This window comes from Rhodamnia argentea, chromosome 7 (assembly GCF_020921035.1).
Source record: "Rhodamnia argentea isolate NSW1041297 chromosome 7, ASM2092103v1, whole genome shotgun sequence".
NCBI classification, from domain to species: domain Eukaryota; kingdom Viridiplantae; phylum Streptophyta; class Magnoliopsida; order Myrtales; family Myrtaceae; genus Rhodamnia; species Rhodamnia argentea.
Genome location: NC_063156.1, coordinates 29,921,850 through 29,936,439, shown reverse-complemented (window position 1 = coordinate 29,936,439; position 14,590 = coordinate 29,921,850). Strand labels below are relative to the sequence as shown.

General features: G+C 42.4%; 4 protein-coding genes across 7 annotated transcripts; 2 read left to right on the top strand and 2 right to left on the bottom strand.

The window, feature by feature from the left end:
- Nucleotides 1-1,491: 1,491 nt before the first annotated feature.
- LOC115749582 (carbonyl reductase [NADPH] 1) lies at nucleotides 1,492-3,936 on the top strand. 4 transcript variants are annotated; one of them, XM_048282252.1, is made up of 5 exons: nucleotides 1,493-1,667; nucleotides 1,879-2,137; nucleotides 2,434-2,589; nucleotides 3,166-3,549; nucleotides 3,621-3,936. In XM_048282252.1, exons 1-5 carry the CDS (start codon nucleotides 1,573-1,575, stop codon nucleotides 3,711-3,713), a joined length of 987 nt encoding a protein of 328 aa, XP_048138209.1. In that variant the 5' UTR covers nucleotides 1,493-1,572; the 3' UTR covers nucleotides 3,714-3,936. The 4 variants fall into 4 exon arrangements, with proteins under 4 accessions (XP_048138210.1, XP_048138209.1, XP_048138208.1 ...); XM_048282251.1 differs by having other exon boundaries at nucleotides 1,497-1,667; nucleotides 2,434-2,628; XM_048282253.1 differs by lacking the exon at nucleotides 2,434-2,589 and having other exon boundaries at nucleotides 1,492-1,667.
- A 688-nt stretch (nucleotides 3,937-4,624) lies between these two features.
- On the top strand, nucleotides 4,625-7,699 carry LOC115749585 (chromophore lyase CRL, chloroplastic). The gene is made up of 9 exons (XM_030686470.2): nucleotides 4,625-4,887; nucleotides 4,984-5,033; nucleotides 5,120-5,180; nucleotides 5,278-5,313; nucleotides 5,414-5,464; nucleotides 5,554-5,646; nucleotides 6,945-7,049; nucleotides 7,196-7,288; nucleotides 7,402-7,699. Exons 1-9 carry the CDS (start codon nucleotides 4,723-4,725, stop codon nucleotides 7,537-7,539), a joined length of 792 nt encoding a protein of 263 aa, XP_030542330.1. The 5' UTR covers nucleotides 4,625-4,722; the 3' UTR covers nucleotides 7,540-7,699.
- A 366-nt stretch (nucleotides 7,700-8,065) lies between these two features.
- Nucleotides 8,066-9,652, bottom strand: LOC115749586. Its single transcript, XM_048282254.1, has 4 exons — nucleotides 9,347-9,652; nucleotides 9,185-9,243; nucleotides 8,486-8,606; nucleotides 8,066-8,357 (listed from the first exon to the last, which is right to left on the bottom strand). Exons 1-4 carry the CDS (start codon nucleotides 9,565-9,567, stop codon nucleotides 8,279-8,281), a joined length of 480 nt encoding a protein of 159 aa, XP_048138211.1. The 5' UTR covers nucleotides 9,568-9,652; the 3' UTR covers nucleotides 8,066-8,278.
- A 532-nt stretch (nucleotides 9,653-10,184) lies between these two features.
- LOC115749580 (probable beta-1,4-xylosyltransferase IRX10L) lies at nucleotides 10,185-12,933 on the bottom strand. The gene is made up of 4 exons (XM_030686464.2): nucleotides 12,697-12,933; nucleotides 11,629-12,017; nucleotides 11,291-11,532; nucleotides 10,185-10,925 (listed from the first exon to the last, which is right to left on the bottom strand). The coding sequence occupies exons 1-4, from the start codon at nucleotides 12,926-12,928 to the stop codon at nucleotides 10,412-10,414; spliced, it is 1,377 nt and encodes a 458-aa protein (XP_030542324.1). The 5' UTR covers nucleotides 12,929-12,933; the 3' UTR covers nucleotides 10,185-10,411.
- Between the last annotated feature and the right edge of the window lie 1,657 nt (nucleotides 12,934-14,590).

Genomic DNA, 14,590 nt, shown 5'->3' with positions numbered 1-14,590 from the left:
GTCCTTGTCGGTGACAATGAGGGCTAAATCCAACTCTCCCTTTTTGTTTTTCTAATTTAGCATATTTGAATCTCGATTTTACTCTAGAATCATGCTCACCCCTTAACAAATAGAACTTGGTGACATAGCAGGACAATTTAATATTTCCAACAATCAAATATAATTGGATGGTAAATCACATCAATGGAGGAAACATGGGTCGAGGAATTAGGTCCATAAATTAATACGGCCATAGCCGATCTATATGAGTTATAATGAATAATCAACTTGACAAGACTTTGAACGTTCATAAGTAATTGAAATCATTTCAACACAACGTCTGGATTCGGTCTACCATGACCTTCATTAAAAAAAACAACATCAAACCCTAATTAGTTTACGATAGGCGGCCAATTCTATAAACCGAGATAAAATATGGGGATAATCATATGGAAAAATTGTCCAATCGGTTCTAGCGATTCTAAACCTTTCAATTTGTTATCTATGTATTAAACAGTTGCGCAAAATGCTAATATAGATCACCATCTTTTATTGACTGAATTATTGAGGTTGATCCAATAAAGTTATGAACTAGCTGTAAGTTACCATTCACTATACTATTCTTGAGAACAACCTATTTGAGGGAAGGCTGACCTAATGTTCCGGCTCATCAGGACATATCGAGCTTGTTCTCGGTCTGTGACAATATGAAATCCAGCTTTGGTTATTCTTTGCTTTATTGCACATTGCTTTTATTCTTTCAAATCTTGCACCACATGTATTTTGATTTTCTCATAAATTTGAAACTTATAAAACATCATTGAACACTCGAATACTAATCCTACATTGATAGAAATTCTTTTTCTCCTTTTTATGATACTTCACCAGTATTTTGTATTTCAAAGAAAAAGAATCAAAAAAATTACTTTTCATATATAGTTAAGGAAAACAAATGCTCAAGTGGATGTGTTTTGACGATCTAAATTTGAGACAAAAAAAATAGATCACTCTAATTTGCTCTAGTACATACAGAAAATATCAAGTTCTTGATGATACGATGTTGGAGTTACATGACTGCTTTGATTATGAGAAAACATGAAAATGTATCGTACCGTCATTTATTTTATATCAAACAGAGATTTGTAATGGAAAAGAGAGAAATACAATATTCTATACAATATCAAATTAAAAGTATATAAAATAGACTTTACATAATGGCTATGGAAAGTAGTAGAACATAAGTCAAAGTTAGAATCAGTCAGGATAAATTAAGAAAAGCATACGGAATCTCCTAAATATAACTCTTTAACGAGGAGATTTGCGCGTGTAGGTAGGTAGGGGGAAAATGGCCAAGGACATCAAACAAAACAAGGTGAATTAACAGTTGGGTGAAGGGTACGACGTGTCGTCCAGGCAGGCACCGTTGACCTAAATACCAGCTCAACTTACGACCAGCCGCGTGGCGGCAGGGTGGAGGCGATGCCTGCTGTTCAGGCACGCATGGGATCGTAGCTTCCCCCCGGCCCGCGGCGACAGAGATAAGTTGGGGGAAGGAAAGGGACTTTGCGAGAGTGGAAGAGGAAGGAGAGGCAGATGGGAGGTAACAAAGAGAGAGCCCGTGAGCGCAGAGAACAAAGATTGCAGGAGATTTCTCTTCTCAGAACCATCCCCTATTCCGATCACCAGAGGTGGGCCTCTCTTCTTTCTTCCCGGATGCGGTTCCGGTTGTCCATTTCGATTGTTAGAAGGGTCTTGAGATCCTTTCGTTCGCTTCGATTTGGTATCCCAATAAAGCGGGCATTGAGCAGATGCCCTTGTTTCTTTCATTGGATTCCTTCGTCGGCAGATGTAGATAAGGATATAAGATGGTTAAATTGGCCGGGATTCTGGAAAATGCAGGTGGTGGTCCAAAGAAACGATTGCTGTGGTGACGGGGAGTAACCGGGGTATTGGCTTCGAGATTGCGAGACAGCTCGCGGCGCATGGACTGACGGTTGTATTGACGTCGAGGGACGAATGTGTTGGCCAAGAAGCAACGAGGGTCCTACGAGAAGGCGGTCTGGACGTCGCCTTTCATCAACTCGACGTCTTGGACCCTTCCTCCATTCAACTCTTCGTTGATTGGATACGGCAAACCTACGAGGGTATCCATGTCCTGGTAGCATCTCGTCCTTTTCTTTTTCTTTCTGTCCTATTCACCGCCCAAAAAAAAAAAAATGAAAAAGAAATCTTTACCCTGATTGCTTTTGATCCATTGACATTGCTTCGAATACTATCTTATTTCCTTTTACCCGGGGAAGTTTGGAACATCCTTAATAGGATAGCTCTTGATTGAATCGGGACTAGTGGGGATGGATGCTCTCTGCTCTTGCAGGAAGAACGTTATTGAGAGTAGGATAACCATAGCCATTTATTACTTTACCTGCGGAAGTGAAGCTGATTTTCTGCCTCCAGGTAAATAATGCAGGTGTCAACTTCAATGTTGGGTCGGACAACTCCGTCGAATCTGCTCATATGGTTGTGGCCACCAACTACTATGGCACCAAAAACATGATAAAAGCCATGATCCCCTTGATGAGACCTTCTGCTGCAGGCGCTCGTATTGTTAATGTGAGCTCTCGTCTGGGAAAACTAGGTGGAAGAAGAAATGTAAGTAGACTCCTCCTCCTCCTGACAAAATGGAAAGGCAAAAGATGGTTCTTTGATGGGCAGGATGATCTTTATGTTGTGATTTCATTTTCAAGTATCTGATAATCTTCCGATCCACATAGGATCCTGTTCTTTTTTAATCTGTATTCGTCCATCTATTAGTTGTCCTAGTCCTTATCATGTAGCAGTTCCACCTCAATGACATTTAAGGGTACTAAGAATTATTATGATACAGGGTATATAAGCATCCGACATTGGAAAGGAAGTTCAATGTCTCATCCTCAGTGTTAGAAATCCTCAGCGCATGAAAATGCACGTGCAGTTGAGAACGGGGAGTGAAATATCCTAGTAATATGTCGGAAACTCTAAATCAAAAGCTTAATACTGTTAAGAGGAGGAAGATCACATGAAGATGATGCCCTTATAAACCCTAACCAAGCGATGTGCAATTGTTTAACACTCCAAATTTATTGTTCATTGCCTCGAAGATTTACATGTCTATCTATTTAGTGTGTGGTTAATTTTGACTTTTGACAGAGGATCGAGGACTTGAATCTGAGACGAAAGCTGGGTGACTTGGACACGCTTACAGAGGAACTCATAGATAGAACAGTTGCCACTTTCCTACAACAAGTAGATGATGGAACGTGGACATCGGGTGGGTGGCCACAAACTTTTACGGACTACTCAGTATCCAAACTCGCAGTTAATGCCTACACAAGACTGATGGCAAAGATACTGTCCGACCGGCCTGAAGGGGAGAAGATATATGTCAATTGTTATTGCCCGGGATGGGTGAAGACTGCTATGACCGGTTGGGCTGGGAACATTTCAGTGGAGGATGGGGCAGACACGGGAGTGTGGCTAGCGCTTCTCCCAGATCAGGCAGTGACTGGGAAATTCTTTGCGGAGAGACGTGAGGTTAGCTTTTAAAGCTGTGAAGCCTCGTGTTGGAAGGTTTTTGAATAAGAAGAACAAAACCGGAATCACAGATATGCCTAGCTGTGAGAAGAGATGATAGAGCACTGGCATCTATTATCCTTTGGTGGGCACACGAAAAACTTGGGATTTCAGTGAAAGGGTAGGTTTGGTGAACATTACCTTGGGCGACACTTTGAGGCCATCTCCTCAACGATCAGCTGGGCTCAAGCAACATATGAATCAGACGGGGAGTAGGACTTCCCTTCACTCGCTAACTGTTGTCGAAGATTTGTCTTTTGACATATAATATAGGTAGTTACTTTGAATGATTTTCCTGATCTTGATGAGATAAGATTTCCTTACGCCAAAAACAAGGGCAGTTCGACCCGATGTTTGAACACGAAGTAAATACGTCTCTCTCTCTCTCTCTCTCTCTCTCTCTCTCTCTCTCTCTCGAGTTTTGCTTGCTCCAAGAAACCAATCATGGTGCGGTGCAGTTTGTGGCTAATTTCGATTGGATTTGCGTCTCCAGTAAACCCCATTGCGGACATCACAGAAGGGGTCTTTTCAATTTCAATCAAAGTTGAGATTTTTATATCGAAGATATTAAGTATGTGCGCCAAATTTCTAAGAGTGATTGATTATTATCTGCATCCTTGAGTCACAGCTGGCAAAAGACAAGATTAGAACTCAAGACCCTCAGATAAATAGTGATAAACCATCTGGTCCTAGGAGAGGACATTTGGATTGTAGACATAAACCATTGTATATGTAAACTTGAAGTCATCGTGTAAAGCCACATCCTGCGACGTAACTATAAGCTGATCAGCTCTCGTGGAAATATGGAAACAGTATATTGAAAGATGAAACCTTTACTTTCATATCCAGAATTATCGTTTGAATTCAACACAAAATCATCAAGGCACAACAGATTAGTTTCAGAAGCAAATATAATATAGGATTATACTCAGTGGCATTCGGTAAGATCCAAAATTGCACTAAAAATCGAATTTTGACTGGGGATGTGGACCGGGAGGCGGAGGGATTAACACTGGCCTCACAAAGACTTTCTTTCTTTCTTTCGTCTTTTGTTAAGACGGAGACACAGAAAAAAAGATGAGGAGGTGGGGAGAGAGTGTGAAGTCCATCAGCATCGCATAAGAAGGAAAGCAGATGAGTTCGGAGACGGACGGCAAGGGGTGGAGCAAGGCGGCAAGGGGAGTGGTCGTCAAGGCGTTGCTGGTGGCGGGAGGCGCTCTGCTCCTCCGCCGTCTTACCAAGTCCACCACTCGATGGGACCACGCCCGCTTCGTCTCTCACTCCCTCTCCGGCGAGAAGGTATCGTTTTCTCTTCCTTTTCCCCCCAACCCCTTTTGTGTTTTTGGGGTGAAGTGAAGTGAATCATCGCACTCTGAGTCTCGTCCTGTGTACCAGTTCTCCAAGGAGCAAGCCGCCAGAGATCCCGATAATTACTTTAACATCAGGTCTGTTGATTGATCAGATCACAATTCGTCTTTACCTCGCCTTTTCTTCGGGCTTTGTCACCGAAATCTACTTTTGTTGCATCCAGATTACTAACGTGCCCCGCCGCTGAGATGGTGGACGGCTCAAGGGTCATGTATTTCGAACAGGTTCTTCTTCTTCTTTACCCCAACCCTCCAAATGCATTCCCTTTTGTTGCATTGTTCGCTTGTGCTGTGCTGTATTTGATCCTCGTCTCTGCCTCAGGCGTTCTGGAGAACTCCCCAGAAGCCCTTTCGCCAGGTAATCCTACCCCCACCATCCCACAGTTTCTCTTTCTGTGACAATAGATAGATACTCCTCTTGCCTCTTCATCAACTATCTAACGGCTGCCTGGTCGCAGAGGTTTCTGTTGGTGAAACCCTGTCCCAAAGAGTTGAAGTGTGATGTTGAGGTATTTTGATTCTCTCCTTCCTTCTCCTTACTTCTTAACTTGACCAGAACCAATCATCTCTGCGCAAACGTACCTGTGAGTTGTGACAGGTTAGTTCATTTGCCATCAGAGACATGGAAGAGTATAAGAACTTCTGTGATCGTCCAAAGGACCAGAGGCCGCAACCCGACGAAGTTATCGGCGTAAGTCTTCCTTTGCTTTCTAGCAATTATCATAAGACCCCTAAATTTTACGAACTGGATCCCCCTATGCATTCAGTTCATTTTATCTGTTGCTTGCACAAATTATTTTGAGCTTTCAGAGGGAAGCACATTGAGTTATTACAACCAAGCTCCAATTTTCAACTCAGTAGCCCTCTTGGTCTTGTTGCTACCCTAGCACCCACCGCTTCCTTCGTCTGTATATCTATTTTCTCCCTCAATTCTTGATAGGCAGAGTGACTCATACTACTTTGATTTTCTGCATCCAGTGTCTCCTATGTTGTTAGTTGTGAATTACTTTTTGCCGTGGCTATTCTTTTGAGGCCCTGAATCCTTCCGCAAATGCTACCAGCATCGATGAGTCAAGTTGGGTGGTAACCTAGGGATCCTATCATTCGATTTGGTCAAATTTGTGCCGACACCTTGGACACACCTCTGGATATCCGTTTCATGCCCTCATCTCCTTTGCTTTTCTAAGAAGCCAGCAAACTCGAGTCTTAACCAAATGATTCTATGGAGAAAAGCAGCACTTCCTACTACATGATAGTTGAGATCATCTGTTAGATGATGAGCAGATCTATTCATGAAGTTCACATCTTTGGACCAAGATGGAAACACAAACTTCATGGGATTTCTGGAAGTCACAAATTAGTGAAGCAGAAAGAATAATTCTTTGTTAAACTCTACCCTGATGATTCTAGAGAGCTGATTTCTCTACATTAAACTTGGTTAGGAACCACGTCTATTCTCATCTTTCCTGGTCTAGTTTCTTCTTTCTCCATTTAAATGCCACTCATTTTCTCAAACCTGGCTGTGATCTCAAACCATGCTCTATGTACCTTATGTTTACAAGGAGACATAGTGAGGCTTGAGTGGCTTGACTTATCGCTTATACGATGGAGGTTTGGAAATATACTAAAAGCTTAGTTGTATTGGTCCCTGAGCATACTGGGTCTCTCGTGGTACCACTGATGCTCATATACTGCCGAATGGTGCTATAGCATCAGTTTTCTACTCATTCGGCCCTTCTGCATCATTGTGTTAGGTCGAATTTTAAATGGAAAAGTAGATTGGTTTGTTGATTCTGGTCGATGCTTCTCCACCAACATTTGATATTCAGGATGTTTTTGTTCCTTCAACTTATTAGCAGCAGCTGACAATTTTGCGAAGATGCCACTTTTGGCAGAAAGAATCCATTGTAGGCATCGTGTTGTTTATGCTGAAATGGTTGTTATCTGGCAAATGATGGTTCACGGTTGACTTGCTTAGACTATCCACAGGATGTTGCAGAGCACTTGACAACAATATATCTCAAGCGTTGTGATCGTGGAAAGCGTTGCTTATATGAAGGTTCGACTTCACCCGGCGGGTTCCCTAATTCATGGGTATGTCTTTCCACAACATACATTCCATTGATACCCTTAGCTTTAGGATGTGTCTCAACACAGTAATGCATTTTTGTATTCTATTGTTTCTTTTTCTAAACTCTGACCTATCATATCATGTGATGGTTTCTTGCCTCTTTTGGCAGAATGGGGCAGCCTACTGTACATCTGAACTTGCAATTTTGAAGAACCATGAATTACATTTTTGGGAGAGGGGATACGATGAGGATGGACAGCAGGTTAGTTCTTTCAGCCTCCGCACTTATCTCCATAACTTGATCTGACAATAAAAGACGAAGCGAGGTTGCTTCATACAGCGAGATGTAATGCTATAAAATCATGTTTGTTACAGGTTTGGGGACCCAAGAGTGGTCCATACGAGTTTAAGCATGCTCCGGCCTCAAGCTTCAGTGATGTGTTCTCTCTGAAGTTTCCTCTTCCGCAGTCCATGGAGAAGAGTATAGAAGGATCATTTGTTTTGCGAGAATGAGTTAAATGTCCATGTGTGGTAGCTTGAGATAGTATTGTGGTGAAAGGCAAATATTGTAAATGCCGCCTCCTAGCTGTCCTCTCGCGAGTTTTTTGGTGGCACATGCCCTGTAAAATTGCAAATCTCTTCAATATGTCAGCTGTGCATCCTGGTTGGATTAAGAATAGAGAAGCTAAGGTTATTATGCAAAGCAATGTGCGTGAACAGAGGAGTTTGGGCAGTATGCTCAAGGCAGGAGAACCTCTTGGTGGGTTGGTAAAAACTGGAGGATAAAGACTTCAGAAGCCGGCGTAATGATCTGTTGTAGCGGTTTATTTGATGGAGCAGTGCGGATCCAAAGATCAGAATGATGGCGGCAGCGCACCTCATAGGAATGTTGAGTTTCTTAAGATAAACGTAGCGCCTTTTATCAGAATAGAAGTGAAGCCACTAAAAGTGCGCAGAATTTCAAGCAATGAACTTTAAGGTGGCATGGAATGAAATGATGAATCAGTCCAATTGTCCAACACAGATAATGTGGGACTCGTCACAAAAATCCCGTTCTTTAGCCCTGGAATGTTCACTCTTGACAATCAATTCTTTCTATCTAATATAAACCAGTTTGATAAGAAACAAAATCCTGTTTATTGCAGCACATTTGCTTACAGGGAAGGAAAATCTGTCAAGATATGTAATGGATGATGTTTTCTCAACAAATATTTGCGCAAATGAAACAGAAGCAAAGCAGAGGATAAGAAGACTAGAATAAACTGTTGAGATAGAAATATAAAGCAACGAGGGCAACAGCTCCAACTGCCACACCAATGGGAAAAAATCGCCTGCACGAGCCAGATGGAAAGAACAGACAGTATGAGAGGAGGATGAGGAGGTATACAAGGAAAAAAGGAAGGAAGGAAGGAAAGAAAGAGAAACGGGAGGGGAGGAGAGGGGGGTTTTTAGTGTTTACCCAATAGCTTCGTCCCTCTGGATTTGAGCTTTCCTTGCCTTGCGAACATCCTGGGCATTAGCATTCTTGGCCACGGCAGACTCCCCGTATGCCCTAAATCTCCGTTTGGGAGCACCACAAACTGCAGACCAAATTTGAAAAGTTCAAAAGGAACAAAGAAGATTGATAGATACACTCCACTACCACTACTACACATTCTTACACTACACTCCTTGGATGCTTCGCTTCTCCTACTCATTCTTTGAAATGAAATGATAAGGAAGGAAGACGTGGGTTTATCTCGGATCCACCCACCCATGCATGTTATCAAATTCATGTCAAATGAAATTGGACCAGCTCACGTCTTTTTTTTTTTTTTTTTTTTGGGAGAAGATATCTTTGAGGTCGATTGTTAACGCGGGACTGATTGAAGTATCATCCCCGTATTTTGTAGTTCTTGCAACTAACACAGGAGCTACTGTACTCAATCCCCCGCGCTATCATCGATTACATCATGAAAGTTGTACATTTTTTACGACCAGAATAGATGACACGGGTCACCAAGTTCCATTTAAACAAGACAAAGCGTTTTAAAACGGTCTTGACATTCGGAGATGTGGGAACAAATTGAATTGCAGTTGTAATGCTTCCAAGTTGTATGGGATAAGAAGAAGCAAGAACGATACTGACAATTGGGGGGTTACAGTGAGATTTCATTACCAGGGCAGAAGTAGTTGTCGGGTAACTTGTCGAAGGGAGTGCGGTCTTTGTAAATGTAGCTGCACCCAAATGATTTACCAAGGGAATTAATGAGCACCCAAATAATTGAAGAGGGAAGGGGATGGCTGGACGAGAGAGAGAGAGAGGGGGGGAGAGGGGCACCCGCAATCGCGACAGATGTAGGCTTGCTTGGAGGCAAGACGCATGGAGATGGAGATGGAGGGCCTTGGCATTGGGGAGGAGGAGGTCCAAGAAGACGAAGCAGACGAAGAAGCCACCTTCACCTTGGCGCTCAGAAACCCGAGGGACTGCGGGGAAAAGAAGGACGATTTCATCCCTGTTGTTGGGGCTAACGGTGTCGTCACCGGCAGCCACTGCGTCATCTCTCTCTCTGTCTCTCTCTCTCTCTCTCTCTCTCTTCTGGGGGTGGGAGTGGGAGGAGAAGCAAAGAGGGAGAGAGAAAGAGAGGGCAATGATATGATGATGATGATGATGAGGATGGAGGAGGAGGTGATAAAAGGCACTGTGGCGAGTCCCAGAACGTGTGAATCTCATGTTATCCCTGCCTCCTTCATTTCGCCCCTTACATCTCTTCTTGTCCGTTGGATCGCTTCGGAAACGTGGTTAATCCATACCCAAATGTTATGTATATATAACCTCGCATCTTCTACGAAAACAACGGTGACCCAATTCCGTTCTTTATATCCTTGGAATACCCTCACGAGACTTTCGAATTCATCATTCTTTTCATGCGTGTAACTTATCATTCAGGCCTTTGTATTCCCGATGGACCGACAGAATTACTAATAGTAATAGCATTCACGCAATCAGACTGCGTGGATCCCTCCCGTGACTAGATGAGTATCGAAATCAAACCCATAGTATTGCACATCACACTAGTCACATTTTGGTTGAGATAGTCCCTTGAACTTCACTTTCATCCGGTCAACGAAAATTGGCTCCAGCGATCGCAAGCTGCAAGCATCCATGAATCAGCAAATCAACAAAACCCACTCCTAGATCAACAACTCATACACTTCAGCCACCATCGACTAATGTAAGGATGACGTACTCCAGGTATCAGAAACTGTAAAGTTAATATCATATCCAGATACATGTTAGCGAAATCACAACTTTTTACACTTTGATGTCATCTTCTGAAATTTCGATACAATGTTGAGACACAGAGCACTGGACAACTCGTTGATGTTTGAGCTCTATGTGATGCTACCACGGTTTCAAGTCCCCAACAGGGCCTGCAGTCCAATTCAAAATCTTTTGCCCTTGCTTCAGGTGAACTGACCTCCCGTGCGGTAGCTTGCGTGCAAGACCATTCAGAACCTGATGGAAAGCATCCCCCGGTTGAGCCGGTTGCGGAAATAACATTGCCTGCTTCATCGAAGGATTTGCAAGCAACCTCTGCTTTCTCAATATTACTTCTGGAGGAATTGAGGTCAGAATGGTATCCAAGTTAGGCACATCCTTCTCATCAACAAACACCCCAATTTCTTCCCACGGAATTGCATCAGCAAAGGGTAATACTATGTCGTCCGCTATAATAACTGGAATGCATCCAAAAATCACGGCTTCGACCAATCTTGGACTCCAAGGAGCCCACCCAAGTGGACATAAGCAGAAGACAGCCCTTTGCATATCCTCATAATAAGTTGAAGGGTGCTCCGTCGAGATGTCAAACAGGGGATTGTCCTTAAAGTTCTCCCAGACCGCCGCTCGTGCACCCCTGAAATTGATGGTACAGACATTGATTTCAAGCATCCTAAATGTAGGATGTACTTCACGTTAACAAAAGAAGCATTAGAACATAACAAGTAGACAACTATCTTAGAAAGTTGACACTATTAACTTTCTCCCTCCTCGTTTTTGACTCTGATATATGGGTTTGAGTGAGAAGCCAGTATAAAATTTAGTCCGATTAGTTCCAGTTCCACATGATGGCATTACATATCTCAACAGCTTCAGTTGGTTGTCAGCATTTATCTCTTAATTTCACAGGCTTCACAAAAGCAAGGACATAGTTTGCCAAGTGATACAATAGCAGTAGGATGCAATGTCCAACCTAGTATTACCAAATGGAAAGGGCATTACCTTGCATAATAACCACCTTCAGGATCATTTCCAACGTCATAAAACAGACCTCGGAAGTACACAAAAATGGATCTAGGAGTCTTCTCAGGAATCAGGTGGGCTTGCATTTTCTGTGGAGGAGCATATGGGGGAATTGTGATCGAGCCATCTTTCAAGCAAACATGATATCTTTGACCAAAAGTCTGCACTAAGGTGGCACGTTGGAGCAGGGGCAAAATTCCTCTTTCAATGGCCTTCTCCTCCTGCAGAAACGTTGTCGAGTAGGATTCTTTATTTATTTGTTTTTTCAAACAAGTGCAAGAGTTTCTCTAGGATAACCAGAAGGACGATTCTCTTACTTGGTAATGAAAGCATGCTCCAAAATCATGAGGTACTAAAAAGAAGTGATCAGCTCCTTCAGTCCGATTCCAATAAGGCCAATTTGAGGAGATTAGTTGTATAGCACTTCTCATCATCCTGGGAGACTTAAAAGGCAGAGGGAGACCATTCGGTGTCAGGTCACACGTGGTGTAAACAGGAGTGTAGAACCAATCAGCTTCTTCAGGATTCAGGGTTCGAACGGCGCTAGATAAGAGAAAGCGATGCATGTAGATTTCAGCAGCAAACATGTGATTCAGGCATCTGGGATCCTTCTGAAGAATTTTCTTGTTGTACTTGCTTGGGAGTTCATAAACGAATACTTTCAACCTTCCCACCGGGTCATCTTCCAGAACATCACCTGCACTGCCTGCATCATTTCCACCAAAGCATACAAAAGGTTGTAAGCTTTCAGCATCAGCTTAATGGGAATTTGTGCAACTATCAACTGATATCTTCAAGGCGAGGCAAAAAATTTCTACCGCTTGTTGAAAGTGAGCATTTCATATGAACAAATACCTCATTTTCCAACTGAATAGTCTATGCAAGTCAAAGTTAAAACTGACCCATTGGAGTTAAATGGCATATCAATCGTTTTCATTGTGTACACGTAAACGGTAAATGTAGATTTTGGTCAACCGGGTACTTGAATTCTGAGACTAAGCACCAGTTCGTGGAAGCACGAAAAATCAAATTTATTACTAAGCAGTCCGCATTATATTAAAAGAAAAAGAAAAAATCACCGGAATAAGAAGAGTGATTCCTGATTGAGTTGCGGAGATTCAAAGCTCGAGATAAATCTACAGGTTTTGAACTGGCTCATAGCTGAGCTGAGCTGGGCAATACTGAGCAAATGCGAATCTAGGTAAGCCGGCTCCGGTTTTCTAGCAAAGGGCATCTCGCCCAAACAATGACAAGCAACAATAGTGTACCGGAGCAGCATACACTTCCACACATTCAATTGAGTATCCTCAAGATCGATCCAGCAAGGAAACGACCAACTGACTAGTTATGCTATTGAAACTAAGAAAGCGGAAGAGAAATCGCACCAGAGATGCGCTCGGTCGGTTGGGTCCTACTCGAATCTGAAGCTCCGATCCTGGCGGAGACCGGCGAGAGATGGGTGCAGAGAAGGCCGACGAAGAAGAAGGCCCACATCTTCATGATTAGTAAAGGAGAACAAGAAGAAGACCCTACTCGGATGTTCTTCGCTAGGATCGCCGAGGAGGAGACAGGATCAACATCAAAGGAAGAGGAGGAGGATGTTGGGAAGTCGGTCATCCATCTCTCTCGAACCAAAACTCCAAAAAACAAAAAATTCAAAAGAAGTTCTAGTAGGGAGGTGGTGGAGCAGGTGTGGTGTACTTGACTCCCCCGCCAGCTCGGCTGTCTGGTCAAAATTCATGGGATGCTAAGTTGGGCCGGGCTCTTTCAACTGGGCCGCATTCATTGTCGGATGATTCTTTTAGTACTACGTTGATCATCATGATCATGTGACCTCATTAGTCAAGGATGGGTGGCAGCCAATCCCCAATTATCTTGCACGCTTCTGTTTCTCAACTTCAAATGAACTCAATGGGTCGTGTAACAATATGTGAAGCTGGGCAAGTTCACACAGCCAACATAAACCATTCCGGGCATTCGTGCACATCCTGAGCACAAAAATATAACTATGCCAAACAGAGAGAAGTAAAAGTTCAAAACCTTCCCACCCTCTTCCTATTTTTAGAATGTGTCTCGAGTTTGAACTTGAAAAATGAAACTTTCTTAGTTTAGGTAAGTTCCCCAATTTGAAAAGGTTTCCTAATTAGAGCCAGGCTTGACTAAGTTGAAACGAATTGATGGCAACATAAGAAGGAAAAGTGAGAGTTGAAAGATTTGATGGGAAGGATTTTGATTTTTGAAAGATGCAGATTGAGAATTATATGTACCAGAGAAATATGCATTCGCTCCTACTTAGGAGAAGGCAACCCCGATAACGCAAGCTAATTGAGAATTGATGTATAGACAAGCATCGGGTGTTTTTCGATTAATATTGATTTGTAATGTCGCGTTTAACATCGTGAAAGAGAATATCACTATGGATTTGATGAAGGCTTTGTTGGATATGTACGAGAAGCCCACTACAGTCAACAAGGTCTACTTGATGCGGCGTCCTTTCACTTAAAATAGGCAAATGTGTCTCGGTTGCTAATTATATCAATGAATTCAATGTGGTCGTTAGGCAATTGAGTCCGATTGAGATGGACTTTAAAGATGAATTATGTGCTTGAATTTTTTATCCTCAATACTTGATAGTTGGAATATTATCGTTATTGCTGTTTGTAGTTCCTCCGGGATCAGTAAGCTTAACGTTTAATAGGGTTCACTCTAAGCGAAGACATATACAGGAGAGAATCTTGTGAGCTTGACCCTACCGCTTTAATAGATGAAAGTAGAAAAAGAACTAGTACTCAAAAGAATTAGCAAAAGTAGTGCAAATTTGAACATATGTAGTTAGTTTAGTATTGGTGTTGTTTTCTGTTGGAGTTGTAGCAACATGAGCCATCTTAGAAATGATTGCCCTAAGCTGATAAACTAGAAGAGAAATTGAATTAGATGTCGGTGTGTAGATAATGTCGCAAGTGTAGCTGACTGTAGTGTGGATAATGTTGATTATGTTTTATATGTCCTTGATGATTCGTTGTTTAATGGATGTATAGTGGATTATGGTTGTTCCTTTCACATTACACCAATATGAATCTATTTGCTACTTATCAATGCATTAAAGTGGGGAGAAGGACAATATAAGTGTCAAAAGTTGTGTGCGGAGATTACTTTGGTGGCAAAAGTTTTCACCGAATCACTTAAGTGCCACATTGGAGAAAAAACGATTACTTAAGTACCTCTAGCGAAATATTCTAGCCAAAGTTGCCACGTGGCATTAATAAATAAATTTTTTAA